Below are 17,036 nucleotides of genomic sequence, written 5' to 3' on the forward strand. Positions count from 1 at the left end.
GAGTCCTTCAGAAGAAGAAATATATTCTCTGCTGTAGGCAAGTGCAGGACAATTTTCTCCTGCTCTTCCTCACATGTGCACCAGACTGTCCTGATCACTGATGGAGATTCCTTTAAGGACCAGAACATGAGTTAATGTAGTTCCCATTGTGTTTGTGTACATCAACTAATAGAAAAGATAGGTACACGATGCAAGAGCCAGCACTTCCCAGTGAGTAGCTTTGGGATTTTCAGTAGCTCCAGTGTGGATTGTCAGGTTGTCCTGACTTTGCACCCTAATACCTGCTGACAGATAGGCTGGGCTGTCACCCCAGCAGGAAAAAGATAGGAAGAAATCAATCTAATGCCCCTGATTTTTGGATGGCAGAGAGTTTGCAGGCTTTTTGTCTTTTCCAGAAGAGGATTAGGAATGGTGATGCAGGAGCGGGGCAGTAGCGTTCACATTCACAGGCTTTACTCTAAACATTTTCTTTAAAGTAACAAACAAATTACTAAATAATCATAAACATTGATATGGTCATCTTACAATTCCTTAGCTCTGGCTAACTATGCCATGCCATGAATACAAAATGCAAACCTTCCCTGCACCCTCTAAAGAAAGTACCATGGAAAATTTTCTCTTCCTGACAATTTTTTTGGCTTTTCTCCACATAATTTTGATTATTTTGCTTTTTTTTTATTTTTTTTTTTAAAGAATTAGTGGTGTTATTAAACAGTAGTCAAACTGTGCTCTTCATTACTGTGGTAGAAACAAAGTCTTTATCAAAGGCTGCTCTGAAGTTGTTAAGAGAAGTGACTGTAGCAACTGGTGCAGTGAATTTGAGATTCCCAGCTGATGCGAACCTGTCTTTTCCATTGCAGGAAAAAGAAGATCACTTTGAATCTGTTCAGCTGAAATCCTCAAGATCCCAGAATATATGAAGAATTAATGCTGCCTTCAAGGAAAGAAACCTGATTTCTATTTTTACAGGACCATATTTTAAACATATTCTGGCACACATTGCAGTAGTGATCTCAGTGAGAAATGCTCAGCCATTTAGGAAGAAAGAAGACAGGAAGCAAACCATAAAATTGGATTGCCTTACCACGTGATTGAGTACCTTGCCAAAAAAACCCAAACAGATGCTTGGATTCCATACTGGGAATGAAATTTAACTCAGGAAGAGATATACATACTGCAAATAACATAGTTTTTTTTGCGTTCACCTGGGCATTGCTCAGGCATGCCATGTGATTTATAGGTACCTTTCATTTCCTATCTCTCATTCTGCACATATTCGTAGGAAATGATTTTCAGACAAGCCTGAATCCTCCTGCCAAGGTTGTGTGTAGTCCTTTAGTTGCATACATGTGAGTTCTCTTAAAATCAAAGTTGTGAATGGTATGGTGAACAAGCTTCAGATCAGTTCTGAGCTTAAGAGGATGCTTTTGATTTTAGTGGTTTGGAGGGCTTGGTGGTCTGCCCTTGGCATCTAATGCAAGAGGAATGCTTCTGTACCTGTAAGTTGAACCCATTCTGTTGCCTAGTTCATGGCAAACAGGGCTGAGGTAAAAGTTGATGTTATTGAGTTTAGACATGCTAACTGCTGCTGTGTGAATTGCAGATCTGGGCTCATGAGTTTATAGGCAGTGGTAAGGACGAGCTCTTTAAAGACAGGGAAAGTGATAGCTACAGTTTGCACTCATCACTCTCTGTGGAAACTTGTCCTTTCAAGAGAGGTTGGTGGCAGTTTCATTCCCTTCCCTTGGGCTGCCAATATGCCGCCTTCCCCTCAAGTGCAAGCCAGCAAAGCCTGAACTGTGGAAATAAAGCATGAAGTCTCCACTTTTGGAGATCAGGCATCATCTTTATCAGTTGATAGACTTATTAGAGACACTCAGCTGCATCTGTTTCTGGCCCCAGGCAAGGGATAAGGATGAATGCCCAGGGAAGCTGAGTGTGTGGTTGTGCACTTAGGCAGCTCAGCATCTAAATGTTTTCTACTGTCAATACAAGTACCTTCTTTGAAAGAAGGGCACAAAGGGTTCCTTGAAAACTGGAAGCTAGATGGACTTCTTCATGAAATCAGTCACTTTGTAAGCATGAGTTCTTCATAGAGCCCACCCCAGTCATGTCCTGGAATTCTCATTGAAGTCGAACTGGAAGGAGTCTGAAAATAAGGCAAAAAATACTTAAGAAAAAATATGCAAGGCTTGTATAGAGCCAGGAGAAAATGAGGAACCAGTTTTGTCCTGACCTCTGGTCAGACTCGTATTTCCATTCCATTAAAATTACGTAAATTGTGGGGTGCATCAAAGCCAGAAGAGACACATGGGCAGAAAAGGTCTTTGTATTATAGGGAATATAGATTTTTTGGTTTTATATGACTGAGCTATATCTGTAAAAGAGGGCCCGCTTTTAAGTAAAATTTAAATTAAATTGAATTTTCTGCACTCTGAATACTTTATTATGCTACAAGCGTGGACAAAAATTTATGAAGTTTAGATTTTTTGTTTCTTTAGGGAAAATTCAGCTCAGTTATTTAATATCTCCTGTCGCAGAACACAGGCATTGCTCTTTTGATGGGAGATACTTCAGGCATCTTTACAGAAGTGGTGTACATTTTTTGTTCTTCTTGGGAAGGCACTTCACTTTCCCAACAAAGATTTTTATGGGGTATTGTTGAATGTATATTAAATACGCATTCTTTTTTGTATATTTTGTACCATGGCACACTTATTGTACATTGTATTTGTCGTCATGATGTCATTTATATATGGTTGTCAAAGATGATATGCTCATGGAGTAATTCGCTATGGCTTTGGGATTTCACTTCTTGGATCTTTTATGAAAGGGGTTTTTATGTTGGTTTTTATTCAACTGGTGTGCTGTAGCATCAAAGATATATATCTGATGGGCATTCATAAAATAAAGTGAAAATATATTTGAAATTTTGGACTTGAGATATTTGATGGAACTAAAGCCTTTTCTGACCATTTGCAGTCTGCAGTAGTGATAGAGCTTTTTGCTACCACCAAATTGCATGAGTCAACATCTCTTTTTTTTTCCCCTTCTCATTTCTTATGTTTTCCAACCCATATTGCAGTGCATTCTCTAGAACAACATTTATTCTTTCAGATATCTGCTGTGTAAAAATGCCTTAATGTTTCTGAGCTGTACTTCATTTTACATAATAGCACAGGTTCGTTTGGTTCCTTTTCTCCTTCCCTTTTGTTTTCTGAATCAAGCAGAAAGTGGCTATTTTTTGTTCACTCTGGTAGACTTTGCTGGATGACCGTTTGTAGCTCTGCTTCCAAAAGGTTTGTCATTGTTCAAAATTCTTCCAGGCAACTTTATAGTATAGCTGATGCAGTGATAACATAATGAGATACAAACAAATAATACGGACTTTATTGACTTCAGAATAAAAAATCTGCGTTTTCTACAGTTAAGCCAGTTAAAACTGGCATATTTTGGTGACCTTTCTGGTCTTTTCTTTTGGTTAAAGACATAGCAGGAAGGGGAAGTTTTTATTATCCCATGAGAGGTAAATTTTGGAAGCCTTTAGCATTTCATTAAGAAATCATCTGTCTGTGACCTGTTCTAGTACTTACAGCAACCTCCCTCTTTTCTCCCACATGGAATCACATTAGAATCTGTTATTTGATGCCATAAAACAATGTGAATTGGTCTGTTATGTGTTTAGTTGATTAAATGGAATGCATTTTATTACTGCATTTGCATGCTTTTCTTTGAAATCTGGAGTCGAGCAACTGAATCTCTTTGAGGATTAAGCACATTTTATGGTGTCTCTGTATTAATTATTGGCAAATTAAGCATAATGTTATTGTCTTAGCTTTGACAGCACTTGCTAGGGGGTGAAATACAGAGAACGTATTCTATCTGGGTTCTGATTATATTGGTTGATGTTTGTAGTCTATAACAGGATTTATTTTAAATCTAGGTTTTGGGAAAATTAAATGTCTTAGAGCGCCACAAAAGGGGTTATCAAGTAGCCTCAAAGAGTTGCCATCTTTGTTCAAAAAGAAGATTACTCTTTAAAAGAAGTTTTTGGACCCTTCATTAGTAAAGGGGAATGTTTTCAGTGTTACGTTTGTTGGTCCAGCCAGAGTCAGTAAGGCCCATAAAACAGAGACAGCTGATTGTAATCAGACAGGATAGGAGATGTTACTATTTAGGAAACCATGGTTGTTGACTCATCTCCAGTAGTGATCACAACATATGCTTCGATGTGAGAGTGAAAACAGATGTGCCAATGGCAAAGACATTTCTTCTGACGCAAGGAATGCTGCTGGTTGGTCCATGTCAAGAAGCACGAAGGACTTAAATTGATGTTCTGGGCAATGATAACCTTAAGAGAAAGCTTCAAAAGTTCTCCTTATCTTCGGTGGTGCTCTCTCTTAAGTCTTTCCCTGTGTGTAACTTTCTCACAGAATCATTTGTTTCTATTTCTTGCTGCTTTTTGAATGCGTGGAAGCTGTGCTTCATGGGCAAATATGTAAGAAGATAGATGGAAATAGAGATAAGATTTGCAAGGTCAAACTCATCCTACCATATATATTGTATCACAAAAAGTGGTGACGTCTCCAGACTCCTGATTGGCACTGCCCACACTGAACATATGTAACAGGGAAGAGGAAGATGTGAAGTGTCTTGACCATCATCTGCCACCATGTTTTGGTATATATAAAGCTGGACTCAACAGGAAGGTCCCATGTGCTGTGAAGCACATCTCTAACAGCACCTCAAAGCCTAAGTGAGGTAGTGTGGGTGGGTGTTTTGTGTGTGTTTGCTTTAATAAAAGACAATCAGGAATGACCTCCGCGAGCATTGGACAGCCCCACATGGCCTCAAGTTGAGCTAGGGGAGGTTTAATTCGGATATCAGGAAAAAATTCTTTACAGACGGGGTTGTTAAGCACTGAAATAGGCTCCCCAGGGAAGTGGGTGAGTCACCATCCCTGGATGTGATTAAAAATAGTTTGGATGTGGTGCTCAGGGACATGATTTAGTGGTGGGTTGTTAGTTAGGGTAGTGTGGTTAGGTTGTGGTTGGACTTGATGATCTGGAAGATCTTTTCCAACCTGAACAATTCCAGGATTCTATGATTCTTGCCTGTGCCATTTACTTAGTGGCAGTAGAAGGCAGAAAATTGACGTTCCCAGCCTCCTCCCTGCCACTGATTCCTACCCAACCTCTTCCTATTGCAAGAAAAATCCAGCCTGGCTCTTCTGTATCGTTAGTACTTAAAGTAACAACGATGAGTTTTTGTCTGGTTGTTGAGAAGCTCTGAGGGGGGCATACATCTCTCAGATTGCAAACTGCAAATGCTAATGGTACACAATCTCATAATGTCATCAACCACTCAACACCTGCACTTGGTGCTGAGCTAAGGAGTTGTTTCCATCTCCCTTTTCTTAAGAGTACTAGTCGTGTGAAGGGTTGCATCAGAAAAGTTCTTAACCAGAGCTCAGATTTCTGGGTGGAAAAGTATATTTTGGACTCTTTGCATGGATTTTTTTTAATTATTATTTATTTTGTTCAAGGAGAACATGATTTTTTTTTTTTTTTTTTTTGAGTAGGATTTGGTCATTTGGAAACAAGTACTAGAAGTTTTTACTTTAAAAAAATGTTTCCTTTTGGAATTTCTTAAACTATGACTAAAACCAGTTGTATTTACTTATTTCAGGAAAAATGACCACTGAGAGACAAAAGGATTGTGTTTTTGCTTTCAAGTTTTGGTCAGGACTTAGCACTCTCCCTACCAAACTCCACCTTCTCCCCTCCCCCAAAAAACTGCAGCCACCACTACCAAAAACACATAATTTCCTTTACTTCAAATAGAATTGAATATGGATGGTTAGAATAGATGGTTTTATTTAGTCTTATTTTTCTGCTCAGCCAACTGATTTTTCAGGTTCCCAGCTATGGTGCTGGGGCTCCATGTAAGGAACAATGGCAGGATCCTCTGTGCTTTGAGGTGATTTACTTCCCTGTTTACATATGATAGGAGCACTGAAGAGAAGGGTTTTATACAACTGGAAACAAAATCTTTTTATTGTTTAGAATTAGAGAAACACAAATGATGATGTGAAAGGACAGAAATAATAATTAGAAGAAATAACTAATGATAATATGATGTTTCTCCAAAGTTTTTTTTTGCTAGTCCAGTGTGCAAAGCTTTTGCCAGACTATGATATTTTCCTTTTTGTTTTGCTCTGTTTTGAAACTGGATTACTTGAAGTACTGGACAATATCAGATAACCTGCATCCAGCAGAAAGCAGTGAAAACCTTTCAAAAGATCTAAGTAAATATAAGTCCAGAACATTCAGTGGGGATGGAGGTTCGTGTGTTGGTTTTTTTGTTGTTGTTTTGTTATGTTTTTTGCATGTGTTAAAGGCCCACCAGCAAATGGCTTTCAAACTACCTTAGAATTCAAAACGTGTTCCAACACAGACACTGGGTCATTTTCTCAGTAGTGCTATCAGAATGAATGAAACCTTTGGGACAGTGAGATCCTCACCTGCTATAAATTGATGCCAATTTAGATTTTAGGGATGCTGTTGGTCTGACACAGTGCCTGTCATTTCAGTGTAAACTTTGTGATCTGAGAAAGCTTGTTCAGGGATATTTATCTTGCTTAGGGATATTTATCTCAGTCTTAAGTAGCAGTCCAAGATAAATCAGGGGACTCTCCACCAAATACAAAGGGAGTGGAGGTAGACTATCTCATACACAGCTCTATATTGCAGATAGTGAATGTAAGATGATGCAGATCTGACTCTGCTTGTTGCTTTCCATACAAATTGATTAGAAATTCTCTCTGGCTTGGGCATTTTTAAGATATTCATAAAGATAATGTTGATTACATTACATTAATATTACAATCAGATACTCTGACCTTTTGGCATACTATAAGCAGTTTCTTAGCACACAAAAGAGCTTACAAAAGTCGCATGAACATCACCGCCCAATCGGAGATGCTTTAAGGGGTCTTGATTAAGAAAGCAAGACTCCCAGTGTGCCAAACCATGACCCCTGTGTCATGTATGTGTCATGTAGGAACCAAGCCTGAAGCACTTGGCACTTTGGAGCTTGTGGAGAGAAAGAAACTGACTCTGTGGGCTGTGCAGTGTCTGTTCTGGGCAAGTCACAGAGATTTGAGTACTGACCAGCTCAATGATGCAGAACCTGAAGGTGTGTAGACATCAAAAGATCTTCACTGGTGAACACATGGATCTGAAATAAAAACCAAATTAATCTACCTACGGGCAGGGATTTTAAGAATCCCTTTCATTTTTGCATTCAAAACAACTGCTTTCTTCACCAGTTCAGCCCTAACAACCTGCGCCTTTCCAGAAGTAAAAGCATCTGAGATTGGCCTTGAGAGAACTTCTGCATCTAACAGCACATATCTCTAGTATCTGCCTTTCAAGCCTCAGTGGTGTTGCCTTTGAAGTCAGTTTTGCTATTGACCTCAGCAGGAATGAGATCAACAGGAACAAGCCCTTAGGTAAATATGCCCAGGCACATTAATCAAAGGTGTATTTGTTTCCTTAATGTCTTATTGGACTGGAAAAATTGAGCATTTCAGATTGTTCCAACTGACTGAGGGTGGCTCTCAGAGAGCAGTTATAAAATCAGGTATTTTGCAGTGGTCAGAGTAGCTGCTATGTGTGTATTGAATTGTTTGATTTGAATGCAAAGGTCACCCCAGAGACAGGTGTAAATGTCTCCTGGATTGCTCTTTTGTTACGTTTTTAGCTTCTGTGTCTCTGTGGTGCTCCAATTCCTCTTACAGCACTGGTGATAGGGAACCAGCTTTGTTTTGGCTGGAGGTATAAAACAGTCTGGGCTAATTTTCTGACACATCTTCTTCTATCTCTTTGCCAACACAATCTAAAATGTCTTAGCTTTTTATAGGCTACCAGTCTACAGTGCACATGGCAGGTTTAAATCATGCCAAATGGGTGAACCTGTGATCAAAGTTTTGTTGCTAATGTCTCATTGAGATGCAATTAGACTTTTTCACATTTGAAAATTATCCTGCATTTTATTAACAAGATTATTGATTTAGATTTATTAACAAGCACTTGAAATGCTTTAATAATGTGCCTATTTTTTTCAGTGAGAGGGAATTTATACTTGGCCCTGACAAAGCATTCATCAGAATCACCTGTTTTGTGACATGGATTTTGTAACATAGGTACACTCCCATACATGTGTATGTGTGAACATACACACTATTCATGCAGGCTTTTTACCCTTTATACCTGCCCTGGTGTTAAAGGAAAAACTATCAAAGATATAATGACCTTGAAGGAGGAACAAACAAAAATGAAACCATGCTGGAAAATTTTTATCTTTTTATTATTGGTGCCTTTACATTAATACTGCTGTTTTGTGCTGAGAAAACCAGTCTGTTACATGTAAGGTAACTGTAATATACAACATAGAAATGCAGTCTAAGTTAATTACAACAAGGAACTACAAAAAATATCGTAGGAAAGAAGTCAGCTAACATTGCAACTGTGCTTGCAACAAATCACTCCCTTACTTTAGGACTATGCACATTGTGAACCATGGGTATTTACATGTCCCTTATGACCATTAACAACAGAAGGGCTAAAATCAGTCTAAAAAGTTCCAGAACGTCACTATATACTGTACAATCCTCAAAAATAATTTATTACACTGTTTCTAAAAAAAGGTACTAGTTTTCTTTTGTTTTCTTTTGTTTTCTGGTGTTTTCCGAAGTGCACAACATGTGCAAAATGTTGCCTAACAGTCTAAAAACTCAAGAACTGAACCGCACGTCACAATCACAGAGATGAGGTGGTGGAGTCCAGGACTTCCCTTCCATTGCAGACCGTTGGTACATACATACTGGCAGATGCTGAAAGAGAAAGAGGGGAATATCAATTGATGTCACAAGGGACAGAAAGTCACAGCAACACACAGGATTAGAGTTTGGATGATCTCAACCATGTCACCCAATTTAACTAAGATGCCCTATGGAAAAGTGAGGACAGGTGACACCAGCAGTGGAGCTGGTGGAGGTGTGCTAGCACCTCTACAAGTCAATGCAGATCTGAGGCTGAGACCTCCTGGAGGAACCTGATTTCTATTTGCTGAGTGTTATGAGGGGTTGGGATGAGTAAGCGTGTCTATGAAGTGCCTGAATAAAATGCATTTTGGGGAGGATTTTGGACCATTGGGCCTCACATAATAGCATTTTGCAAGGTAGCGTGAGCCAACGTAGCTGGAGTGGTACAAAGATGCCTTTGTGGGGTAAAAAGTGAACCTTTGGGTTTTTCATTCATTATTGGCAGAAAATTGTAAGGTCTGATCCTACAAGCTTCCAAGTATTTGCAATGGCCATTTCTGAAATAAAACATATACAATTTTAAATCCAGGAGATAATCTACCTCTTAGGACTGTGTGCTAATCTGATTTTTAATGGAAAAAAAAAAAAAAAAAATGATGTGTATATTGGACAGAATGATGAAACATTTAAATAACTGAATTTTAAAGCAAAATTATCTGTCGCCCAATCCCAGATTATTTCCTGGCCATAATCCCCTGGATTTCTGGGAGCTCTGGACCAGGATTCAGTAGGTAGGTGCAGATTCTGTTACCCTTATCTGCATTGCCTAATATTTTATTCAACAAGTTTTCATTGCTTCAATGATACGACAATTGAATCTGAGTATCACAGTTTGCTTCTAAATGTGTTTGTGTTTTCACTGTAAGAGATATTACCATTCTGCCAAAGCCTTGTGGTTTTTAATTTAAAAGCAAGCTAGTTTATCCATCTTTGTAAAAATTATCCACTGGGCATCAACAATGTGTTTTCCAATACTCCGTGACATCTCTGCTTACAGCACCATAAAGCAGCTTTTTTGAAAGACACATTAGGTTAATGATAACAGTGACCCAGAGAAATGTGATGCCTTCATCAAAGAAAACACACAGCAAGCAATGACTTGGTAAACCCAATCATCCACTGTAAAAAGCAATTTATGCAGCTGACAAGGGCATGCTCAGCCTTCCAAAACTGGTGCTGGCTGCAGTCCCTGTTGCAAACTGGTCTCTAAATACTCTCAGCATCATGTTCAAAATTGATCATTATTTCTTCAGATCAGTTACTATTTGCTTTTTTTTTTTTTTTTTAAATTAGCTGATTAAATATCTCATCTGGAAAATACAACTATTTTAACAAGATGAATTTAGAGGCACTCCTGGATTAACCTGCTACTCCAGGAAGGGGTAATGCAGAAGAATCTAAAGTGAACTATTGCTATGAGTTAGGTAGATGGAGTTTCATCTTTCACAACCTATATACATGCTGAAATCTGATATTTTAAAGTGGAAAGGCTTCAAGTCTATGATTTTATGAAGATTAACTGTCAGGTTCTACATTCAGTTTTCAGCTGGTTAATATTCTGGCAGTACATTGATCTGAAGGTTTTATTATCAGTTTTTGTATTACCACTTACTGTTAGCAAATAGAAAAATCAGTACTGCTTGGGAGACTTGTTTTGAATCCTTGTTCTTCTGCAGTATGGCTACGGGCATTTTGCTTTCGTGAGAATCACACACCCAGAACATTTTCAGCTTCTGGGGTTCTTTGAAGTCCAACCCACTGAAGGGTATGAATAGCTTGAATACGACTGGATCAGGAGGATGCCAGAGTTGGACAAGAGGAATCTGGTGGTAGCTGAGGAGTGAATGGCTTTGCCTTTGGAGTTCCCAGGCTCCCTCCTCAGCAATTACTTGTCTTGTAGTGCCGGGAGGCAGTGTTCACACTGAGAATCCAGCTCTCAGTACTCTCAGAACAAAAGCTTTGACTTCCCCCTACAAAGCTGAGCAATGCTCTGCACTGGCACTGGACAGCTCTGAGTTTCTCTGTGTCGTAAAGCAGCAGCCTGAAAGGCTGCTGGACCTCCTAGAGACACCTCAGCTCCATTTTGCCATGCACACCTGCATAGGCAGGCAGACTCAAACTTGTGTGAAAAACTTTCTCTACTCATGCTCACAGGAAGACAGATGTGAGTTAATGATGTATAAATAGTTTGGAGTTAGGGCTGGGCAAAAAAAAAAAAGTACTGAGAGAGAAAATTAACCAGCTTGGCTGTAAACAGTTCTTTTTCTGACCCCAATAGAGGACACCTGGAGGAGCTCACGTCTGTGTGCAGCACTCCATGTGGACAGCACTTGAGAGAATGACATTCTGTAAAAATAAGCTAGAAGAGAGTAAAAGCTCAGCCCAAGTCATGCAGGTGCTTAAATCAGCCCTGAGCAATCTGGGAAGCTGTATAAGTGCTGATCTCCTGCCTCATGAGAACATCTCTGCCATGCCCATAGAGCACACCCCACGAAAATGGGACAAACATCTCAACAGGTGAAGCAGCAATCTGCCAAAGGTGAATTTTTAGACCCAAACAAGTAAGTATAGAAACAAGAATGTCGTCTACCAAGGTAGACATATATCCTGCTTCTCTTCAGCTTTGAAGCTCTGATCTGTATTCTCCTATAGTCCAAACTTCAGCTGTTCTGTGATCAAAGCTTGGTACTTTTAAAGCATGTTCCCTCACTCAGCAGCATTCACCTCTACTGCATTCTGCAGTTTGCAGCAAGACGTGGAGCTGGATTCAGGTAACTGCATTTGGTTTAATTATCTCTAAATTTGACTACACTGATGATTATATGACTCACTAGATCAGCCCTCCCTCCATGTCATTGTGATACACATTTAGATCTTACAATTAATAATCTCCAAGAGTGGTTGTGAGATATTTTTGTTTTTCTCTCAGTGCATGGCCAGTTTTCATGACTGACGAAAACACTATCGGCACAAAAAGAAAACCAAGCTGACAGCTCTGGGACTGGTGAAAGGAATATTTTAGATTTCTTTTCTTTTTTTTAATAGATGCAGTATGGTTATTGATATTCTCTCCCTGTCTTGCTTCCATTGAGGGAATGTACCACATGATAAAGTGGGTGCAGATAGAAGTGGGCTTGTAGCAGTTTAAAAAAAGAGAATGTATTTAAATCATTTACAAACAAATGGAAGGGTGCGGAGGAAGGTTTTGCTGTGATTGACAGTGAGCTCTCGGTGTTATTTTTCTAAAATAATCTTCATAAAAAGAAACAATGCTTTTGTTCCATTGTACTGCATGGGACTTTTACTCTTTCTTCTGTGTCCTTTCTGCATTTCATTGCAGTCCAAAAAGATCCCAAAGATCAGCATATTCAGTTTGGTGTAAGCAGGAAAAGTAAATGACTGAGGCCACCCTTCTAAACAACAAAGTAGCAAGAGGTTTGTAAGGCTTGATTTTTGTTTCCCTTAACGCCTTAAAGACATTCATAAATTTGAAGAGGTAGACTTTTGATTGAAAGGTATGCACTGAGGATGTCTTTCAGTTGCATACAGGAACACATCCACGATGTGTTTACCATCCAGCCATTATAATAAAAAAAAATCAGTCCTGTACAGAAGTATCCATGAATCAAAATGGTTTCTGAGTTAGTTGATTTAATAGTAAGAAGCAATTAAAAAAATAAATAAATAAAAGGAAAGATTACCTTTACAAAATTCATAAGGGACAAAAAAATCACAAGACTTACCATTTTGTCAAAGGGCGAAGCTTCTAAAAGTTGTAGAGAAACCACAGATTTTGGAAACCCAGCCCCTTTGAGAGTGCTCTGCACTTTGGACACTTAGGGTCATCTCATCTCTCTTCATCTAAGTGTTCCAGAATGGCAAACAGTTTTGATTTCTGGAGTGTGCTCTGCAGCTCCCTTTTCCCCTCTTTTGTATTCGTTGTCTTTCTCTACCTGTAGCTTGTATTTCAATTAGCTTCCAGGTTAGACTCTGTTGGCAGAGCTTTGTGAACAAGGTGCTGTGTGCTCCCGTCGTTGCTTAGTTAAGCTTGACAAACAAAACACTACAGGTGACCTTTTTTTTTTTTTCCCTTTTAATCCCCCAAAAAATCTTTGAGCGCCTCACCCAGAAAATGAGCAGCAGCCACCTAACAAAATCACAGATGTGATTCTGCTTGGGATGAAGAGAATGACAATGCAGAGAAGGCAGAGCAAGTAAGCTGTGCTTGCCACACAGCACTGTGTCGTCCCTGCTTTCAAAGAGTATTGCTCACACTCCGCATACAGAAATGGTTTATAGCATTCTCTCTGTGTGTTTGCTGTAGAACTGAGCTTTTTCTTTATAACTGGCAATGAGATAGAGCCGCATTTTGGCCCAGGTCCTGCCAGTGTGTCTGTTTGACAGGAGTACTCCAGAGCAATCTGTTGCTGCACTGCTGTCAGAGTGACAGCAAGTGGAGGGTCCTCCTTGCTTTGTGCTGAACAAGCTGGAGCCTACTGCAAGCTTTCTGCTGGCTTAAATGAGCTCCAGAGGAGGCTCTGACCTCATTCCCATGGGAGGAGAATGAGTTTTTTCCTCTAGTCACAAACGATGTGATGCTTCCATATCAGCCCAGCTTACAGAAGGGCTTTTTTTTGCTGGTTAAAAAAAACCAGCTTTGCCTTTATTTATCCAAATAAACTGCATCCCCACACCCTTATAACAAGGCAGCAGTTTTGCTACTTACACTGGGAGTATGTGGTCCCAGTTCCACTGACACTGAACCTGTTGAGATGGAGTCTGTGAGTGACCACATTCTTCTGGGGTTGGAAGAGGATGATGTGCACCTTGGGTGCGAAGAGGCAGCCCAGCACCACGAAGCCGCTCAGACTCACGGAGATGCACATAGTGGTGGTCTGCACCTGGAAGAGAGCGGGTGCAAAGTGCTGTGTTTTTGTATGGAATCTCTGAAATTCAGAATGTCAGAAGCATCATAATATAACAGTAGGAACCACAATCCTGGGCTGCACTGATGCTAGTGGGCTTGAACATCTGTCTCATTCCTACCTTGTATGACAGGTGTGTTATGTTGGTGGTACACTCTCTTTCTCTGTATATCACAGAACCGTAGAATCACAGAATGGCTTGGGTTGGAAGGGACTTCAAAGATAACCTAGTTCCAACCCCCCTGCCATGGGCAGGATTGCTGACTGCTAAGTCAAGCATGAGATCATGCTGCTCTGATCATCTTTGTGGCCCTCTTCTAGATCCTCTCCAAAAGCTCCACACCTTTCCTGAGCTGGGGCCCTCGGACCTGGATGCCGTACTCCAGACGGAGCCTCGTAAGGGCAGAGAAGAGAGGGACAATCCCCTCCCTCTCCCTGTTGGCCACCTCTGTTTTGATGCAGTCCAGAATACTGTTTGCCTTCTTGTCTACAAAAGCACACTGCTGGCTCATGTTAAGTTTTTCATCTACCAGGATCCCTAAGCCCTTCTCAATGGGACTGCTCCCAAGAGATTATTCTCCCAGTCTTGGAATTGTCCCGATCCAGGTGCAACCTTGAACTTGGCCTCATTAAACCTCATTGGTTTTACATTGGTTCACCTTTCGATTTTGTCAAGGTCCCTCTGGATGGCATCCCATCCTTCTGCCATATAAACTGCACCACTCAGCTGGGTGTTGTCAAGGGGTACTTGACTGAGTATGATCTCTCTCTGCTTAACACAGGAATGAGAATGCTCTGTTTCTCTCACCCCTCATATACTTGATTCCTAAATTGGTCAGGAAGTCCTCTGTAATGCAGCAGCTGAGCAAAGCTGGCTACAGTGGAAACCAGGCTGCGTGTAGTGTGCTTTACATTGCAATTAATGCCTTAAAGCTTCCATGTGAAAACAAGTTTAGCCTCCAGCTTCAACTCTAATCAGAGAACTTTAGCAATCTCGTGCAGAGGCATAGCTGTTATTTTGAGTAAACACAGCAGCTGGTGACATTTGTAAGATTGACCCTGAAAAGTGCCCTGACTTTGAGATAGAAGGACTGAGAAATGAATTGTTTGGAAGTACAGGATTTTGGATTCATTGCCTTGGGCAATTTGTTAGTGCAGCTTTGCTGTCAATCTATCTTTCTCTTAGTTCACTCATGTAATTAGGCACCAGTTTACTGGCTCATTTTCAGTTTATATTCTTCCAAGCAGGTTCCTTAATTAAGATGTTGAATTAAAGTGCCTTAAACTCTACTACTTAATTTAAATGATCATACATCCATGACTCGTTTTGCCTTAGATGCACTCCTGCAGTCCTTGGAGATCAGCCTTCTACCATGAAAATGCTTCTCACATCTCCTTGTCAGAAATAGTTATTGCAAAATGAAAACCGGAATAAGGAATGGACTTTGTCTCTTTACATATCCTCAGAGTGCCACGTGCTTTGTCAACTGTAAGAATAATTAAGGTGACCATATAACTGGTAATCACTCTTTACCAAAGGTGGATGCAACAACTTTTGACACTTGACTTCGCTATGACCAGTTTAACACCCAGACTTTTCCCATGTTACCTGCATTTCTTGAGGTGATCAAGTGAAGAAAAAAAAAAATTCCTTAAATGTGCTAGGTGTTAGAGCTGCTGTGAATTTGTCTGTGCTTATTTAGTCACAACAGGTTTCATTTTATCTTTGATTCTAGAGAACTCCTATTTGAAATCAGTGTGGACTTCTGTGTGAAAATTAACAGTATCAGAGAAGTCTGTATTATCCAGAAGCTCTCCTTTAAATATTTGACAGTGCAATTAAGAGATACAGCTACCAAACACAGCAGTTTCTGGGCTCTGCTTCAAGATCTAGACTATCCGGGAACTAGTTTTTGGATTGCTAGAGGACTCAAGGGGAGTCTCAGAGGAACATCAGGTTGCCCTGCTGCTGCTGGGAAAAGGATTGCTGTTAGGAGGCTGTGACTTCTAGGAATCTACTTCCCCAACCTGATTGTCTTCTAGGAAGAAATAAATGGCATTGTGGATCATGTGTGAGTAGCTGATATTTGACACTGCCTCTCATAACTTCGTCATTGACAAGCTGATGAAGTAAGAATGAGAGAAATGTACAATAAAGGTGAACTGAAGATTATCTGGACTACTTGTTCATATTCATTTTAGATAATCTTTCAGTTTTGTGCTCCTCACTAAGAGAAAGATACTGAGGTCCTGGAGTGTGACTAAAGAAGGGCAGTGAAGCAGAAGTCTTACTGGGAGTGACTGAGGGAACTGGGACTGTTCAGTCTGAAGAAGAGGAGGCTCAAGGGAGACCTTATAGCTCTCTACAGTCACCTAAAGGGTGATTGTGGCAAAGTGGGGATCAATCTCCTCTCCCATGTAACTATTGATAGGACGAGAAGGAATGGGATCAAGTTGTGCCAGGGGAGGTTCAAGTTGTACATTAGGAAGAGTTTGTACTAAGAAAGAGTGTTGAAGTATTGAAACAGGCTGCCCAAGGTGGTGCTGGATTCACTGTCCCTGAGGATGTTCGAGTAGAAGACAGATGTCACACTGAGTGACATGATTTAGTGGACATGGTGGTGATGGTTTGATGTTTGGAGATGATGATGCTAGTGCTCTTTCCAACCTTAATGATTCTGTGAATCTATGCAAAGGCCGTAAAGATGATGAAAGGTCTGGAGGAACTGTCATATGAGGAGATTCTGGGTTGCTCAGGGCAGAGAAAAGAAGGCCAAAATGGATATCAGTGTGTATATGTACCTCATGATGGGAGAAAGAAAGAGGGAGCCAGACCCTTCCCACTAGAGCCCAGTGACAGGATACTGGCAGAAAATGATAAACAGGGCATTGTTTATATATAAGAAAACCATGAAGATAGTCACACTGGCACAGATTCCCCAGAGAGATTGTGGAGTCTTCACCCTTTGAAATATTCAACACCCCACAGGACACAGTCTTGAGCAGTCTGCTACAAGGGTAATACTGCCTTAAGCAAAGTTGAGTTAGACAATCCACAGACACTGGAGCCTATGGAAAAATGTGGGCCTTCCTTCCTTCCTTCCTTCCTTCCTTCCTTCCTTCCTTCCTTCCTTCCTTCCTTCCTTCCTTCCTTCCTTCCTTCCTCCCTTCCTCCCTTCCTCCCTTCCTCCCTTCCTCCCTTCCTCCCTTCCTCCCTTCCTCCC

General features: G+C 40.4%; 2 protein-coding genes across 3 annotated transcripts in view; one reads left to right on the plus strand and one right to left on the minus strand.

Annotated features, from left to right (window-relative positions):
- Window positions 1-2,930, plus strand: part of ELAPOR2 (endosome-lysosome associated apoptosis and autophagy regulator family member 2) — a 90,685-nt gene extending 87,755 nt beyond the window's left edge. For both annotated transcript variants that reach the window (XM_042816328.1, XM_042816329.1), the window contains one exon: window positions 861-2,930. In XM_042816328.1, coding sequence (XP_042672262.1) covers window positions 861-920 — 60 coding nt within the window. In that variant the 3' untranslated portion in view covers window positions 921-2,930. The remainder of the gene's footprint in view (window positions 1-860) is intronic.
- A 5,892-nt stretch (window positions 2,931-8,822) lies between these two features.
- Window positions 8,823-17,036, minus strand: part of GRM3 (glutamate metabotropic receptor 3) — a 46,097-nt gene continuing 37,883 nt past the window's right edge. Inside the window, exons 4-5 of the mRNA XM_042815954.1 lie at window positions 13,614-13,788; window positions 8,823-8,896 (exon numbers count right to left, since the gene is read on the minus strand). Of these exons, the coding sequence (XP_042671888.1) occupies window positions 8,823-8,896; window positions 13,614-13,788 (249 nt within the window). The remainder of the gene's footprint in view (window positions 8,897-13,613; window positions 13,789-17,036) is intronic.

The sequence above is a fragment of the Centrocercus urophasianus genome, unplaced genomic scaffold (assembly GCF_019232065.1).
Source record: "Centrocercus urophasianus isolate 14NV4802_14NV808 unplaced genomic scaffold, USGS_Curo_1.0 seq_15, whole genome shotgun sequence".
Taxonomy (NCBI): Eukaryota; Metazoa; Chordata; class Aves; order Galliformes; family Phasianidae; genus Centrocercus; species Centrocercus urophasianus.